Genomic DNA, 15,940 nt, shown 5'->3' on the forward strand with positions numbered 1-15,940 from the left:
TTTTAAAAAAATACATAAATTTTATTGAAGGTCTATACGTTATGAAAGAAACATATTTCAAGTATTATTTTCGCAGGAATTCCAAAATAAAATCCAATTTTGAGTTACTCCGAAACGTCTTATAAACAGTTACATCTTCAGTCTAATTCTTTTTAATAATAGTGTTGTAACCAATAAGCGCCGACTATCATCGAGTCAAATCGGTTTCACTTTAAAAAAAATGACTTATTTAATTACTAAAGTCGTCACAAAATAATAGATCATATTTGACAGCTAAACCAGTCGATAGTATGTAACGTTGAATGCAATCAACGAAACAGTAAATAAGCAATTAATAACTTATTGGGTTTTAAAAAAATACATAAATTTTATTGAAGGTCTATACATTATGAAAGAAACATATTTCAAGTATTATTTTCGCAGGAATTCCAAAATAAAATCCAATTTTGGGTTACTCCGAAACGTCTTATAAACAGTTACATCTTCAGTCTACAAAGAAATAATTCTTTTTAATAATAATGTTGTAACCAATACGCGCCGACTATCATCGAGTCAAATCGGTTTCACTTAAAAAAATGACTTATTTAATTACAAAAACAAAAATTTTAAAGTGCTTACAAAATTAGACTGAGTATACTAGTATTTATAGTAGACAGAACCGTAAAGTCAGATTTGTATTTCCTTTTCTTTATCGCAAATTCTGAAACGGCAACACTGATGTCGATTTAGCGTCACTCTGCATCGGCGCCCGCGCAGTCTTTCGCCGTCTTGGAAGTTGACTGTACGCTTGGTTATTCGTGGTGTTTTTTCTTGTGACTCGGCTGTGCTTTTGGACTACTTCTATTTTCAATCTCGTTGACCTTGGCTTGGATATTTTGGACTTGATTCTGTGTGAACTCTTTTTCAACATGTCGAAAAGAGGACGTGCTTTAAATAGCCAGACTCGCGAACTGGTTGTGAAATTACACGACTATTTCGAAAGGGAGTCACTTAATGGTGGACCTCTATTACCAGTGACACAAGTGCAAAATCGCGTCGCAAGTGCACTTGGAATCGGCAAAAGAACGGTACACACCATCATACAAGAAAAATATGGGCCTTCCGGCTCTCAAGAAAACGTATTACATACGCCTAGAAAGAGGAAGAAAAGCAAGCCTGTAACAGGTATCGACACGTTCGATGCAGACGCTATTCGTAACCATGTTTATACATATTATACTAGACACGAGTACCCTACTGTGAGTAAATTGTTGGTATCACTTCGAGAGCTTGGCTTATTTACTGGGAGTGCTACCTCACTGATTACAATTTTGAAAAAAATTGGTTTTAAATACAAGAAGTCTGACAAAAGAAATATTATGATGGAAAGACATGATTTAATATTACAAAGAGTTTCATTTTTGAGAGAAATGAATAAAATTACAAATTGGGATAATGTTGTGTTTATCGATGAGACTTGGTTGAACTCAAACCACACAGTACCACAATCATGGACCGACGACACTAAAGCATCCAGCTCGAAAGTGCCAATGGGAAAAGGTGGTCGCCTCATAATTTGCCATGCTGGATCAGCCGGGGGAGGTTTCGTTAATAATGCTTTACTAGCATTTGAATCAAAAAGTACAAAAGAATATCACGAAGAAATGGACGCAAACAAATTTAAAGAGTGGTTTAAAACTTTACTTCAGAACCTCCCCGAACAATGTACAATAATTATGGACAATGCATCGTATCATTCGGTTCAAATAGATCGAGCGCCGACTCAGGCAAATAAAAAGGCTGATTTGGTGGCATGGCTACAGAGGAATGGTGTCGAAGCTGACATGGAGCTATTGAAAGTGGAATTGTTAAGATTAGTGCGAGAGCATAGACCTACAAAACTTAGGTATGAAATTGATGAATTGGCACTTGAGCATGGACATAAAATTATAAGGACACCGCCGTACCACTGTCAATACAATGCTATTGAGTTGATTTGGGCTCAAATTAAAGGTTAATATTTTTGCATTTAATACTGTTATTTTAAATTCGTATATATTAAGACTTATTTTGTACTAGTAGCATATTTTAATAAAGTACAAATGTAAAGAGGTAACATATAAACTTTCGAATTTGTAATATCACTGTGAAGGAACATTACTATTTTACAACAGTGTTTTTTTTTTACAGGCTACGCAGGACGTAATAATACTAAGCCACCGTTCTCCACAAAAAAAATGATGACTTTATTAAAGGAAGCATGTACTAAAGTAACAAAGGAAGACTGGAGAAAGGTGGTGGAAAAAACTAGAAAACTAATAAAAGAAGATTTTGACAGAGATGTTAATATTGATAATTTAATTGAAAACGAGTTAATTATATGGACTGGTGAAACTAGCTCAACAGATGGTTTTGGTTCATCTTCCGATGACGTTGATAAATAAAAAATTCCAATAAGGAGGTCTTTTGTTTTACTTCAGAATTTTGTTATTTACGTACAGGTTATCCTCGTGAACTATGCTAATGTATAACTACAATACAACAACAAGTACAGGTTGCCGTTGTGCTCACTTAAAATACTTACTTATTATTTCTATTAAACTGTATAACGTTTAAATAAATGTTGATTGATATATCTAGAACTGAAAAGCAATGAACAGAAAAATAACCTAAACGATTACAAACTCCTAAAATTTTTAATCGATTTCTCGTGAGAATCGTTTAAACTGGTTACCGATATTGCAGTTCACATCACTATTTACGTTGCGATGACATGTGTCAAATATGATCTATTATTTTGTGACGACTATAGTTAATGACTTTGCCATCTCAGACAGCCGTGTCCCATGGGACCTGTTAATCCGAAACGTTAGTTTGTTTGAAAAAATGATCCGAAAAAAAAAATGTTTCCTACGAGTAACAATCGCGAAAACCTAAGAACTCGATATTAATTATAATTTGAATAATTTTGAATGTGACTATAGAATAGTACAATAACTCGAATCTATTTTTACTAAAAAATTAATTAAACTTAATAACATTTAATTAATTGTAGCTATTTATATTATTCAAGATATAGTTTATTTTACGTCATTTGTTTTAAATCATTGGATCAACTTGTTTCTGTTCTGTCGTGTCCACTTTTTCATGCAGTCGACCTTTAATTGAGGCAGAATTCGGCATAAGTCTCTGTGTCACTGTTTCTCTTTGTTTTATTTGATTTATGTCTTGTTGGTTGTCTTAAAAATAAATAAATAAATAAATAATTTATATTTTTTTATGACTTGTATATGTAAATTTTACCAATAAAGAATGTCTATGTCTATCAAATGTACGGAATGCTGCTGCCACGTCAGACTGCGCGCCACGCCTACCACTTCCTCAAAAAAAAAATATTTGATTCAAAATCTCGGTCATTCTCGGACTTGTGTTCACTACCTAATTTCGGTGACAATGTTTAAAATTTAAGTATACGATTTTTTTTCGTGCAATATTATTTCTTATTCGAGTATTGTATCGTGAAAAGATTGTTTAATAAATTACACGATAATATACTTGAATATTTAAATAATAAAAATTGCCACGGAAATTAGGTAGTGAACACTAGTCCGAGAATAATCGATCTACTTTTCTACTTTACCCATCGATTATTACTTCACATTGATTGTTTACATGCATAAATTAAGTTAAATACTTAGACGAGTTAACCAGTCACGACTTGAAATGTCAAATTTACGTTGTATTGTGTTCCTTTTTTTTAATTAAGTTTTGGCTTGGATACAAGTCCTTCGAGTCATGTCTTCGTTTAATTATCGAGATTGTCGGTAATATTTTTCATTGTGGTTCTAATACATTATGTTTTCACTTTCCCATGAATAACTTAGTTCATTTATTTGGTTTTTGAAATAGCCTTAAGCGGCGAGAGTCAATATTTATGTTTTCACTTTCTTTGATTTAAGTAATCACATTATCTTCTATCACTTTGAACAAAAACTTTGAAAATTATTGGAATTTTTAGGATACAGTCTTTTGTAATTTGGTTTAAAATAAGGAATATGGTTCTAACTTTCTTCATCACTATTTCTTTCGTGGTTTTTTCTTCATAGTATACTTAACAACTTAAAGCTGTAATTGTAACTTCAAAAGCACGCCATTTTTTTTGTGTCTCTAGAGACAAGACTTAGTCCATGTGGTGCTGGGCGCGGTACGGCCGCAAACGGACACGCTGCTAGTGCGTGTGGAACTCGGCAAAGACGACAGCGATCCCTTCGTGCTATGTATCGCGCAGAAGAAAATCGCCACTAAACTCTCCAAGGAGATGCAGGATCTGGTTAGTTCATTGGGCTCTGTTACTTTACTAAAAATAATCTAGCATGATCTTTGTGACAGTTCATAAAAATCTGTGCAATATAACCTTGTAACGACGTGCAATATAACCTTGTAACGACGTGCAATATAACCTTGTAACGACGTGCACTAATTTACGTATTTATACATTATAAACTATTTGTATAAGTCTCGCTTTTAAGTGAATAGCTTTTCTTTAAGTAAGTAAACCAAATCAAAGTAAGAATAACACTAAGGGTGAGGCGAGACGAGCGTAATTTTGTGAGTTGAAACAACAGAAAAAACGCAACAAAATTCGATTGCAGCGACAGACGAACGTATTTTATTCAGTTGCTTTTTAAGCGTTGATACCAAAGTGACCCCTTCCATCACCCTTACCTCAACCCGCGCTAGCCCGTCTCACGATGCGAATGAAAGTCAGTCGTCATTACGATAGGATGTTTTTCGAAATTTTATAAAATGTCTATGGATATTGCATTTCAATTGTAGTTGTGTGTTTTATGTCTTCAATATTATACAAAACACTTCATATATTTATACGTCGTTCAGAATACGTCAGAAAAATATAACTATAAAAAAGAACTTTTGCTTAAAGATCAAATACACTAAAAATCTATCGACTTTACCTTTTTTTATATATTCTAATTCGTATATTTTTTTTACAGAGTGTGTTTTGCCCAGAGCGGCGGCCGGGCGACAAGCATGGACTTCCCTCTACATTATCTGTTATGTCAGAGGTGGCAGAGGCGACTACGGCCATCTTGGATTCGCGCGTGACGCAAGCGCTTACACAATATCACCAACACATACAGTACATTCACATCTCTGACCGGTACTGCGGGCCCAAGCAGATGGAGTGAGTAGCTTTTTTACACATAATTTCACTGAGTTTTCTCGAATCACGTGCTCTTTAGGTGACTATTATTATTTATTTAGTGAGCATTGACTACAGCCTAAAAAAATTACGAATAATTAAGAAACTGAAAACGTAAAAGTAAAAAATTATCGTGTAAAAACTGTAACTACAAAACCCGCCAATTTTTCTTGGTTAACAATTCATCGGATTTTACTTTCGTACAAGAACAAAAAGTAGATCTCTCTAAACGGTAATAACTCTATTTAATCGTCCGGTGTAAAAGGCAGAGCGGGGCTGGGGGTTGTTGGGGAGGATGCTCACGCATTTGATCTTGCTACCAAATAAAGATCTTAAAAGTGTCAGATAGTACAACAATAACGTCTATATTTCATTTACAGTATTATTGTCGCTTGACATTGGCCGACTGTTTAAATTTACTTAATTATATTCATAGAAATCTATAAATATAATTAAGTAAATTGTAACAAACAACTTAAAATTTGCATGATTTTTATTCTTTTAAATTCTTCATTGTAATGCATTGTGACGCGACCTTGAGCATCTCACTCGGGAGTTGTATAATCTTAAAATGTAAAGACTTGTTACTTCAGAGTTATTTAACATACGTGTGTTTAACTTTGAAACATCGAGTATATAACCAGAAATAAATCCATCCCTGGTAACGCATCAGGCAAATTGGCCTCATATCACTTTTAAATATCAACTCTCGTTTGCACTGAAATCACAAATTAGAAATAGTACAGCGTCAACCACTGACGTGTGTGTACGTCTCCGTATATTCCAAAAATATTCTGTATTTATTGTAATAAAGATAATATCTCTAACAATAACTGTTCCATTCGGGGGTTTGGGAAACAGCAAACATCTAATAATTTTATATAATTAAATATTAAAAATGTAGTTTTTCAATTTTCGTCCATTAAAGCAAAGCTCAAGTTAAACTGGTCCATTTGAAGTGAGACAATTGACAACATCCGTCAATTGTTTCGAATTCGGGTTGGCCAATCGGAGCGCAGTTGTCACCGTAATGATTTGGCTGAATAGTTTTCAAACAAATTAAATGACATTTCGTCTCTATTTCTGGTTATATACTCGATGTTTTAAAGTAAACTTATGTAATGATGGCGGAAAAGGACGTTTTAAAAATAGTAGTTTATGTGACCGTTACATAATGAAAGGCTTGAAAACACGAGTGAGGGTTTATGAAACGAACCGACAGGCGAGATTCATGTAAACATCTCACGAGTGTTTTAATGCCTAATTGTGTACAGTTACATACACTATCTACACACTTATTATAAGATCTCTGTAATGTGTTCAGGAACCGCATGTTACGACTGGCGAAATGGCGGCAAATAAAAACTTTTCTCACGCATGTCACACAACCATAGTTTTTATTTTTAATTCATAGACAAACTGGAATCGACCCCAACTATCATATCGTTCGATATCAAGTAACGTGTGAAATTGTCAAAATTCTTTGCTATTGACATTTCATTTCGAATAAAACTTAATCTCGACTGATATTAGAATTGAGGTCCAATCAAATTGTTTTGTTTTTCAAACAAAAACCTTATAAGACTAAAGTACAAAAAAATTCAAAGAATAATAGAAAAGCATTACGTTACATAAATCTAAATAGTACGCTAATTCGTCATAAGTGAGAGTCAGCATTTACCAGGCTTTACGCCATACGAACTTCCATGCAACCATTTATTTAATTTTTGACAGCTCGATTCTAATCAGTGTGTCCTAATACGTTTCCGATTCGATTTTTTTATAACAATCAATTTTATTTACGAAGGAGTTTTAATCAAGAATGAAGGTATTTCAAAATTCAAAAAAAGAAGATATTATATAGTCTGATGGGATCGTGATGTTGCGTTTGACAATTTGTGTGCTCAAGAATTAATAATTAATGTTACTGAGAATTCAAGTGATGATTCTCGTTCATATGGAGAAGAATCCAACGATTCATTATAAATAAACAAAAAGACTTTATTCTAATTATTTATAACATGACATGTACAGTCAAGAGCACATCAAGCTTGACACTTTGTACTTTGGACCGTTCTTATCGTAAGCGGCAAAGAGTTGGATTTAAGTCTTAAGTGTAAGGCTTGACTAGGGTCGGCGGACTAAAGCACATAAGTCTAAAGTGCTTCATTTGTTAATATATAATTATATATTTTTTGTGTTGTTTGTAGTGTTAGATGTGAAGAGAACGATAAATTTGAAAAAGGCGCCACTAGAATAAAGTTACAAATTTATGAAGTAACAAATGAATTTGACTTATGTGCTTTAGCCGGTAGATGTATAATTTAAATGAATGATGTTGGATTTTGACTTATGTGCTTTAGTCCGCCGACCCTTAAATATCGGAGCTAAAGAGCACGTTGCTTCACTAAAATTAAAGGAAAAAAAGAGTCCAGGACTTTCTGCATTTTTTTTGCCTATGATGTATGTCAATAATTACGGAACTTCGGAGGCATGATGATTATAATTATAACAACGCACACACTCAACATAGCCCCGCACTAGGGAAAACTTGAGTCGCGGGTGCTATGGACACACATATAGAGAAATAAATGCCATACAAATATTTCTCCCGGCCCGGGAATCGAACCTGGGACCTCTGCGTGGCAGCAGTCCGGCATGGTAACCATTGGGCCACAGATGCAGTTAAGTGATGATGTTCCAGAGAGACGCAGGTGACGAAGCCGCCGGAGACGGAGCGCGTGATGCTAGTGGGGCTGGCGTTAGGCGCGGAAGGGGGCGGCGAAGAGCTGCGGCCGCTGTTGCTTCTCATCTTCCACCTGCTGGATAAGCTGAAGCGCCTCAGGATGAGCAAGGAGGTAGACATACATGCTATACGTTGTACTAAATAGCCCATTGTGGAATTACCGGTGATCTATTGTAGGTTGGTTTATGATGGCATCTGCAGAATTTTTCATTGTTGAAATCTGCAAAAGTGATGTGTGAGTTTTTTTAAATGAATGAATGATGTTTTATCAAATGTTTTATCCCAAAAACACGTCATAAAAAACTCAACGACGAATCATTGTGTTATACTTTTTTATTGTCTTATAATATCAAGTGACGGGACGAGCAGGTCTGTGAGCCTGGTGGTAAGCGACACGCCTTTAAATCGCAAAGATCTGAGGGGCACTGGAACTGCGCCCGTCATTCTGAGACATAAGTTGACAAGTCTCATGTCCCTGTAATTTCACCAGCACCCTTACACAGTAATGCTGACATTACTGCTTTGCGGCAGAAGTACACAAGGTGGCAGTACTACCCTGGACGAACTCTTTCACAAGGAGCTCTGCTGCTACCAAAACCATTATGTTGTCACATAGTTGTTATGGCCAACAGAGGGCTAGGTGTTTTATGGACATTAAAGTTTGGCACATAGAAAGAACAAAACAATAAAGTGGAAGTGGAAAGAGTTGAAAAGTGGATCGGAAACGTAACAGAATGGTTACCAAGAGAAAATGTCAAGAGGAAAAGAGGTCGTCCCTTTTAAAGATGGTCCGATGACTTAAAAAAAATAGCTGGACCTCTATGGACTAGGCTGACAAGGGACAGAGCCAGATGGATTGAGCTGGGGGACACCTATGTGTCATCAGGATGCGCTGATGTTATAGATTAAGTAATTTAATAATATAATTGTCAATACAATTTAATTGCTAGTATAATATAGGTTAATAAAAAAATAAATAAAAAACATAGGAAGAGATATGTGAAATGTTTGCCATGTGGCGTAGGCGCTGGCGAAGTGCGAGAAGCGGCGGCAGAAGGTGGCGGAAGCCTGGCTGCGCGGCGCACACGCAGCGCGACAGGAGCAGGCCGCGCAGCGCCGCGAGGAGAAGCGCAAGCAGGAGAAGGAACGCATCCTCGCCGTGCGTATACTCGCTTTCTGTCCGTCTTTTAAGGCGTCCAGATATTTGTTTATTTAAACTTTATTCCGTACAAATGGCGGACTTAATGCCTTTAGGCATTCTCTATCAGTCAACCGGAGAGCTGGGTTCAAAATAATTAACAGGGGTGCATAACATGATTAATAATAAATAAATAACGCACACACTCAACATAGCCCCGCACTAGGGAAAACCCTATGTCGCGGATGCCATGGACACACACATAGACAACCACAAATTACACCCAAACTCACGAGAGAAATAAATGTAGGCCACACAAACATTTCTCCCGGCCCGGGAATCGAACCTGGGACCTCTGCGTGGCAGTCAGAAATAGTAACCGTTCGGCCACTGAGGCAGTTAGATTAATTAATAACAAATAGGAACAAGTTTATAAATAATTATGATGTATAATATGAACACAGTAACGGATATTTGAGTTTACGTTTAGTTAGAATATCCGTACATTTCTTATAGTACACGCTTATTTTCACATTTGTAGTAATATTTGTACGTATGTATCTGCCCAACTCTTTATTATACATTTAAGTGATTTTGTACAAAATTCGACATAATAATATATATATATATATATATACGAGTATATATATATATATATATATATATATATATTTACGAGAAAGGCATTACTCTTGTGCTCAAGTAATTTTCAGTCGAAGCTAAATATGATGCATTTTGTTAAGTTTCCAGTAAAAGTTGAATATGGTGTTTTGGGCCCTTAAATTGTTGCAAGCAAATTTAGGCAGTGCTGCAATGACGTTACAATTTAAATTAAATGTTTTAGTTTTTTATATTTGGTTACAAGTCACTACGTTTGTATAGGTTAACCTCGGACATTTTTTTCGTGGTTTTTGTATTAGACCAGATCTCCATTTGTTGGTAGGTCATTGGACTCTATAGTTTCTTTGTTCTAAATATTTCAATCGCTTGTGGTTCGAACAATTGAAAATGACCAAGAAGTTTATATATAAGCTTCTTGAAATTGACACAACGGGTCTCTTTCCATCCTTTGCGCGTGCAATGTGTAGAAAAAGGACAGTTAGCTATTTGATTATTTTGTGTGCTTTTGTAATTTATATTTACGATTCATTTATATATAAATTAAATACTATAAAACTGAACAAAATAGCTGAGAACTATGATAACACAATATATTTGTTTAGTGAAAATATGATACAAAACCCTGTTTTTACACTTTACTGCAGCAATTTTCACAAGTTATTATTATATGGAACTGCGTGATTGACAACCGCGCTGACAGTCGAACAAACGAAGACTGTTGCGCGATTGACGCTCTGTATGTGATTTTAACGCCCTATAGATGCGGACACTTTTCAGCGCGAACCCGATGTCCATTTATTGGTAGGTCAATGGTTTTCGAGTATAAATTTATTTTACTTATGGAATAAACGATTCTTTGATTTTGATCACGATAGGCGTAGCGATCTGTCGCTACTCTCTTGGCGTTCAAATTCAAGACTAATCGTTTCGATCAGTCTGAAACGACGGATCGTGAAGACAAATTATAAACATATATTATCCAATCGTTGTTTCCATTAGTTTCTTCTTATCGTAACAATGCCATCGTGGTGAAAGAATTTGCCAATCGGCGTCAGGTATACGCCGATTAAGGCCCAGTGCGCGCTAGACGTACAGATTAAAATAGTACGTTGTGCGGGGAGGCTACTTTCGTGCACCCCACCACCACTCATCGATTAGTTTGATACGATGGTTCGTAAAGACAAATCGTGTATCGTCGTCTTAGAGTGAAAACCTCGTACGTGATTTCTATTTTTATTAATATTTATATTATTCAGGACGAAGACAAAAATGTGGTGTAAAATGCAGTAATCGCAATAATGTTTGTAGTTATAATTTTGATTAGTTAAATTATACCTCTTTCAGATACTATATTAATTTGATAATATAAAGAAGTTTATAAGTTTTTCTTCAACAAAAATCACTAAAAACGAACTATAACAAAACTCTAAGGCGACGATATGGGAGTCACACACTCGTTTACACTGTCGCCAAGTCATTATAAATGCAAATTTACACAACACATCGTTGAAACGTTCAAGAAACTTACCGAGTAGGTTTTCCCGGTGGGGAATGCTTTCACTTCTGTGGTCAAACGTCTCTTGTCAAAAGCGACAGAGTCCCTCGGCAATATGAGTCGGTCGACTTAGTCAGCGAACTACGGTCGTTAAACGGCTCAGTGTTTACACCTTAAATGCACCATAAAGGGGTCACCACATGGAATCGTAATAAGCCAACCAGAAAAGGTTTTACGTCCATATAATAAGAGTGAAAAATACGTACGTTTCGCGTCGGCGCCGGCGGTTTAAGCTGAAGCGAAATGCACGTCAACGTGCGCTTGGAAAACGATAGCGCCGGTTTAGCGAGGTCGATGGTTCGAGTTCAGCCGAACGAAGGAATTTTTTTTGTGTTTGTTCGATTTTCGTATCAATAACAACAACAAAGTAGTGGAGTGTTTTCACGGAAATAGTTGAATATCATGGTAGCAATTCAATAAAATAAAAGTGTTGAATTACTTTGGAAAAAATATATACTCAAATTGAGAAAATACACTGATTAAAACACGATGAAAACACGATTTCTATAAATTTTCTCGATAGAAAAAAAATACAAGCTTACCTGGGTGATGAAATACTTAAGATTTCTCATAGATGGCGCTACGGCTAAAAGTCGTTGAAAATACCAAGAACAAAGACACGACAACAAACACAGAAAAATTCGTGAGGTCCGCTGTTTCGTTCCGTGCTTTAGTTGGTATAGCGTCTGACACGGTGTGGTAGAAGACGTCACCTCGAATCCGGCCGGGTCGAAGTATTTTTTTCTGAGTGTTCGATCTTCGTAATAATAACTATAACAAACTAGTGGAGTAATTTCACATAAAAAGTAATTGAGTATCAATTCAATAAAAATTTACCTCGAAATTTTACAAGAAAACCCGCTGTATTCGATAGGTATTTTTTTATATTTTTTATATCAACTGAGCTATATAGAACACGTATACTACACGATATGCATTTTTCAAATGGCTTTAATTTCGTTTGTAAAAAAATAAATCTGAAATAAAGCCAGTGTCCCTACAGCTCGACTCGAGTATGGGAAAAATTTGAATTCGAGCTCAGGTAGTATCGACTGTTAATGCATAAAGCTTTTTCTGACCGACTCAAACCGAATTCGTGTTAATGAGTGTGGTGATTCCCTTAGTCTAAAGAACCGAAATTGTAAATATCTATACACTCTCTTTATCAATAAACCAGCCAATAAGGTTTCTTGACATTTTATTTGTAAACAAAATTAAGTAAAATAAACAACATCGAAAAGTCGCTAATTCCCAGTTGACTCTTATAATGACAAACCTATACACAGTGGGTCATATTTGCAACATTGCGGACATTGGATTTTTTTTCACGATACCTTTCTAAAAAAAATGCCAATCGAGAGATCTTATTGTTTTAATTAAATATTGTCATGTAAAATTTTGCCATAAATCGAATAGTTTAGTAGGAAAAAAATAAAATGTGCATTTTTACAAGCCTGAGTTGCATTTACGACCTTTTCCAACAAAAAAAAAACTATCTTATTGATTTATTTCTAATTAATGTATTCAACCAAGTAATTATGATCAATTTTTGCACATTTTCTGATAGGCATAAGTAGTGCATAGGCATGTTTGGGTGCGCGTTTAGTGTGCAAATCTATAAAAGATAGGTATACCACCTCTGTAGTGATTCCAAGACTGGATCGACTAAGACTGTAACAATGGGGCACTAAAGGTATTGTCCCATACAAAACATACACTTTTTATTTTTTTCCTACTAAACTATTACATTTATGGCAAAATGTGACATTACAATATTTTATTAGGACAATAGATCTCTCGATTGGCATTTTTTTACAGAGGTATCGTGAAAAAAAATCCACTGTCCGCAATTTTGCAGATACGACCCACTGTGCGATACCATCAATGGACACTACGCTAAATTGATTTTTGGTCATATTCTGTTATTTTTGTAAACAGTCATATTTATTATTAGTATGTAGTAACATACTCCCCGAATTTTGTGTAAAATAAATAAAGAAACAAGAAACAAAATTCGAAAAAAAAGGAATTTTGTAAAAAACAAAAACAATATAAAAGCAGAACAGGTGCAAAAATTAAGTTAGCGTAGTGTTCATTGGAGGTATCGAAACCATTTTGATATTTAATTAACCAAATACTTACAGGAAGACGATCCCGAGAAACAACGTCGTTGGGAGCTGAAAGAGCAGAAACGTCAGCAGAAACGAAAAGCGCCGAAAATGAAACAGCTCAAAATGAAAGCGCTTTAAGCTAATATTGTCGAAGATATCGGAAGTGGCTACACTATTACTTTTAAAATAAATGTGAGACGGGCGGATAATAAACCTGACCTGTGTTGAAAAGGCTGATAACAAATTATAATTTTGCGCCTAGTTTTTTGGTGCGGGATTTTAACTTTTTTTTCAGCTGATATCGTGAATTTTAATGTCTATTCTACCGTTATAGGGTCCAAAATAACTTATAATTAATACATTGATATATACTACGTTATTTGTAAAATGTAACAACCTCGCAGGACTATATTACTAACATCATAAACAACAACTTTAAATATTTTTTTATTTTTTTGTTGTACTAACTTATTAAATCTGTATTTGTAAGTTGTTTAGCAACGCCTCCCGCGTGCTTTCTTTTGCTACCGCTCGGACTAAACTTTTTATCACCTCTGTGGCCGAACGGTTACCATGCTGGTCTGCCATGCAGAGGTAGAGGTCCCGGGTTCGATCGGGCCAGGAGAAATACTTGTATGGCTTACATTTGTTTCTCTCGTGAGTTTGGGTGTCATTTGTGGTTGTCTATGTGTGTATCCATAGCATCCGCGACACATGGTTTTCCTAGTGCGGGGCTATGTGTGTATGCGTTATTATTATAGAGTTATCAGTAAAATCTGATGAATTATTAATAGTCATGGAACAAAAATTGTTGTTTATTGTGTTATTAATCCTGCGAGGCTGTTGGCATTTTACAAATAACCCTGCATGTGTAAATATTATGGATACAAAGATCATTGCGAAGACTGCGGTGGCCACGTTGAGGCAACAGACGCTGGTTCGAGTCCATTCGGGTCGAAGGAATTTTTGTTTGGGTTGGTTCGATTTTTGTTATCAATATTAATAATAACAAACTAGTGGAGTATTTTCAAAAAAAAAAAAAAAAAATATCATAGAGCGGTTGCACACAACGACTTTTAGCAGCGATGCAAACGCGACGCAGTAGCTAATCGTCTACCTTTACACACACGCGCGATTTTAAGCAGCGATGTAAACACGCGACTGTATCGATACAAACGCGCGATTGCATCAATGCAGACTAACCGCAAGTGTAATCTCACATACACCATGATGTTCAGTAAAAGTAAAATATTGCATATATGTGTTAATATGACAGAGCCAGATGAAGTCGAAATCAAGACAATTCAACATTTTACAGGTTTAATTAACTCCCGAGTTAGCGGTGATCTCAATCGATTGTTGATTGCAATACTGAAGAGGTGTATGTGCCCTAATATGGCAATAATAATGGTGATTTAATTAAATAAGCATGTCTGTACTTATATACCTTCACAACAAAAAAGTATAACAGCTGGCTGGTTGCTTATTATTACCATTAAACACTGAGCTAGTATTGCAAAATATCAGTGTTACCAAACTGACTATGGACCAATTATACCATTGAATTATACCATCAATGGCATAAATGGTACTAATCTGTCGCCTTCAGACCAGTTTTACCATTAATGGTATAAGTGGTACTAACCTGTCCCATTTATACCTGTAATGGTATAGGTGGCACTAGTTTCCTTTCGGACCAGTTATACCATTAATGGTATAAGTGGTACTAACCTGTCCCATTTATACCAGTAATGGTATAGGTGGCACTAGTTTGCCTTCGGATCAGTTATACTGTTAAGGGTATTAGTGGTACTAAATTGTCCCATTTATACCTGTAATGGTATAGGTGGCACTAGTTTATCTCATTTATACCATTAGATTATAAATAATAAAGGTATAACTGGGATAAATGGGATTTTCGCCTTAACGCAGTGTAAATTTTGTATGCTTTATGCTTTTCTTAATGTTTACTAGTTTTACATGCGTTGGCACTTCCGGTATCTGACAAGCTTGGATCTCACAAGCATCAGTCAAATGCAATAATTTACAGTCGATTTTGTTATTTATTCTAAGCGTTAAAATATACTCAGTGAATAAATGAATTTTAAGTGAAATATTGTTTAATTTTGTTAATTAATATTTGAGCTCTCTCATGGCACCTCGTCATTGTAGATGTTCGTATTTTGTATTTATGATTTATGACTGCAATCTATAAATATAAAAATAATGCAACCGCGTGGTAAGTTTTGAGTGGCATTGCAACTGTTACTGACAGCCCCATATCTTTCTACATTAGTTTTGATTATAGTGACCCTCCCGTCAGTAGACCCTTAGGGTATACGAGAAGGGCACTATAACCTGGGGCACAGGAACCTCTCCGTTCAGGTTCTGACCCAGGTCAGCTAGTGTACAAGGTTGTCACTGACTTCATCCAGTTCTCAAGAGGCTAGTGCCTCGGGTGAGTCGCCCTGGGTGTACGTACAGTACCCCCATTATTTTCCAAATAGGTACTGGAGCAGCACGCTCACCCCCCGTTGCACATTGCTCAACTAACGGTTGCCACCGCTAA

At 35.7% G+C, this 15,940-nt stretch overlaps 1 protein-coding gene across 1 annotated transcript in view; it reads left to right on the forward strand.

Annotated features, from left to right (window-relative positions):
- LOC113231356 (coiled-coil domain-containing protein 47) overlaps nt 1-13,795 on the forward strand; it is a 17,854-nt gene extending 4,059 nt beyond the window's left edge. Inside the window, exons 6-10 of the mRNA XM_026465646.1 lie at nt 4,151-4,309; nt 4,992-5,182; nt 7,905-8,058; nt 8,971-9,105; nt 13,405-13,795. Coding sequence (XP_026321431.1) covers nt 4,151-4,309; nt 4,992-5,182; nt 7,905-8,058; nt 8,971-9,105; nt 13,405-13,509 — 744 coding nt within the window. The 3' untranslated portion in view covers nt 13,510-13,795. The remainder of the gene's footprint in view (nt 1-4,150; nt 4,310-4,991; nt 5,183-7,904; nt 8,059-8,970; nt 9,106-13,404) is intronic.
- The last annotated feature ends 2,145 nt before the right edge of the window (nt 13,796-15,940 follow it).

The sequence above is a fragment of the Hyposmocoma kahamanoa genome, unplaced genomic scaffold (assembly GCF_003589595.1).
Source record: "Hyposmocoma kahamanoa isolate Upper Pololo Valley unplaced genomic scaffold, ASM358959v1 65, whole genome shotgun sequence".
NCBI lineage: Eukaryota > Metazoa > Arthropoda > Insecta > Lepidoptera > Cosmopterigidae > Hyposmocoma > Hyposmocoma kahamanoa.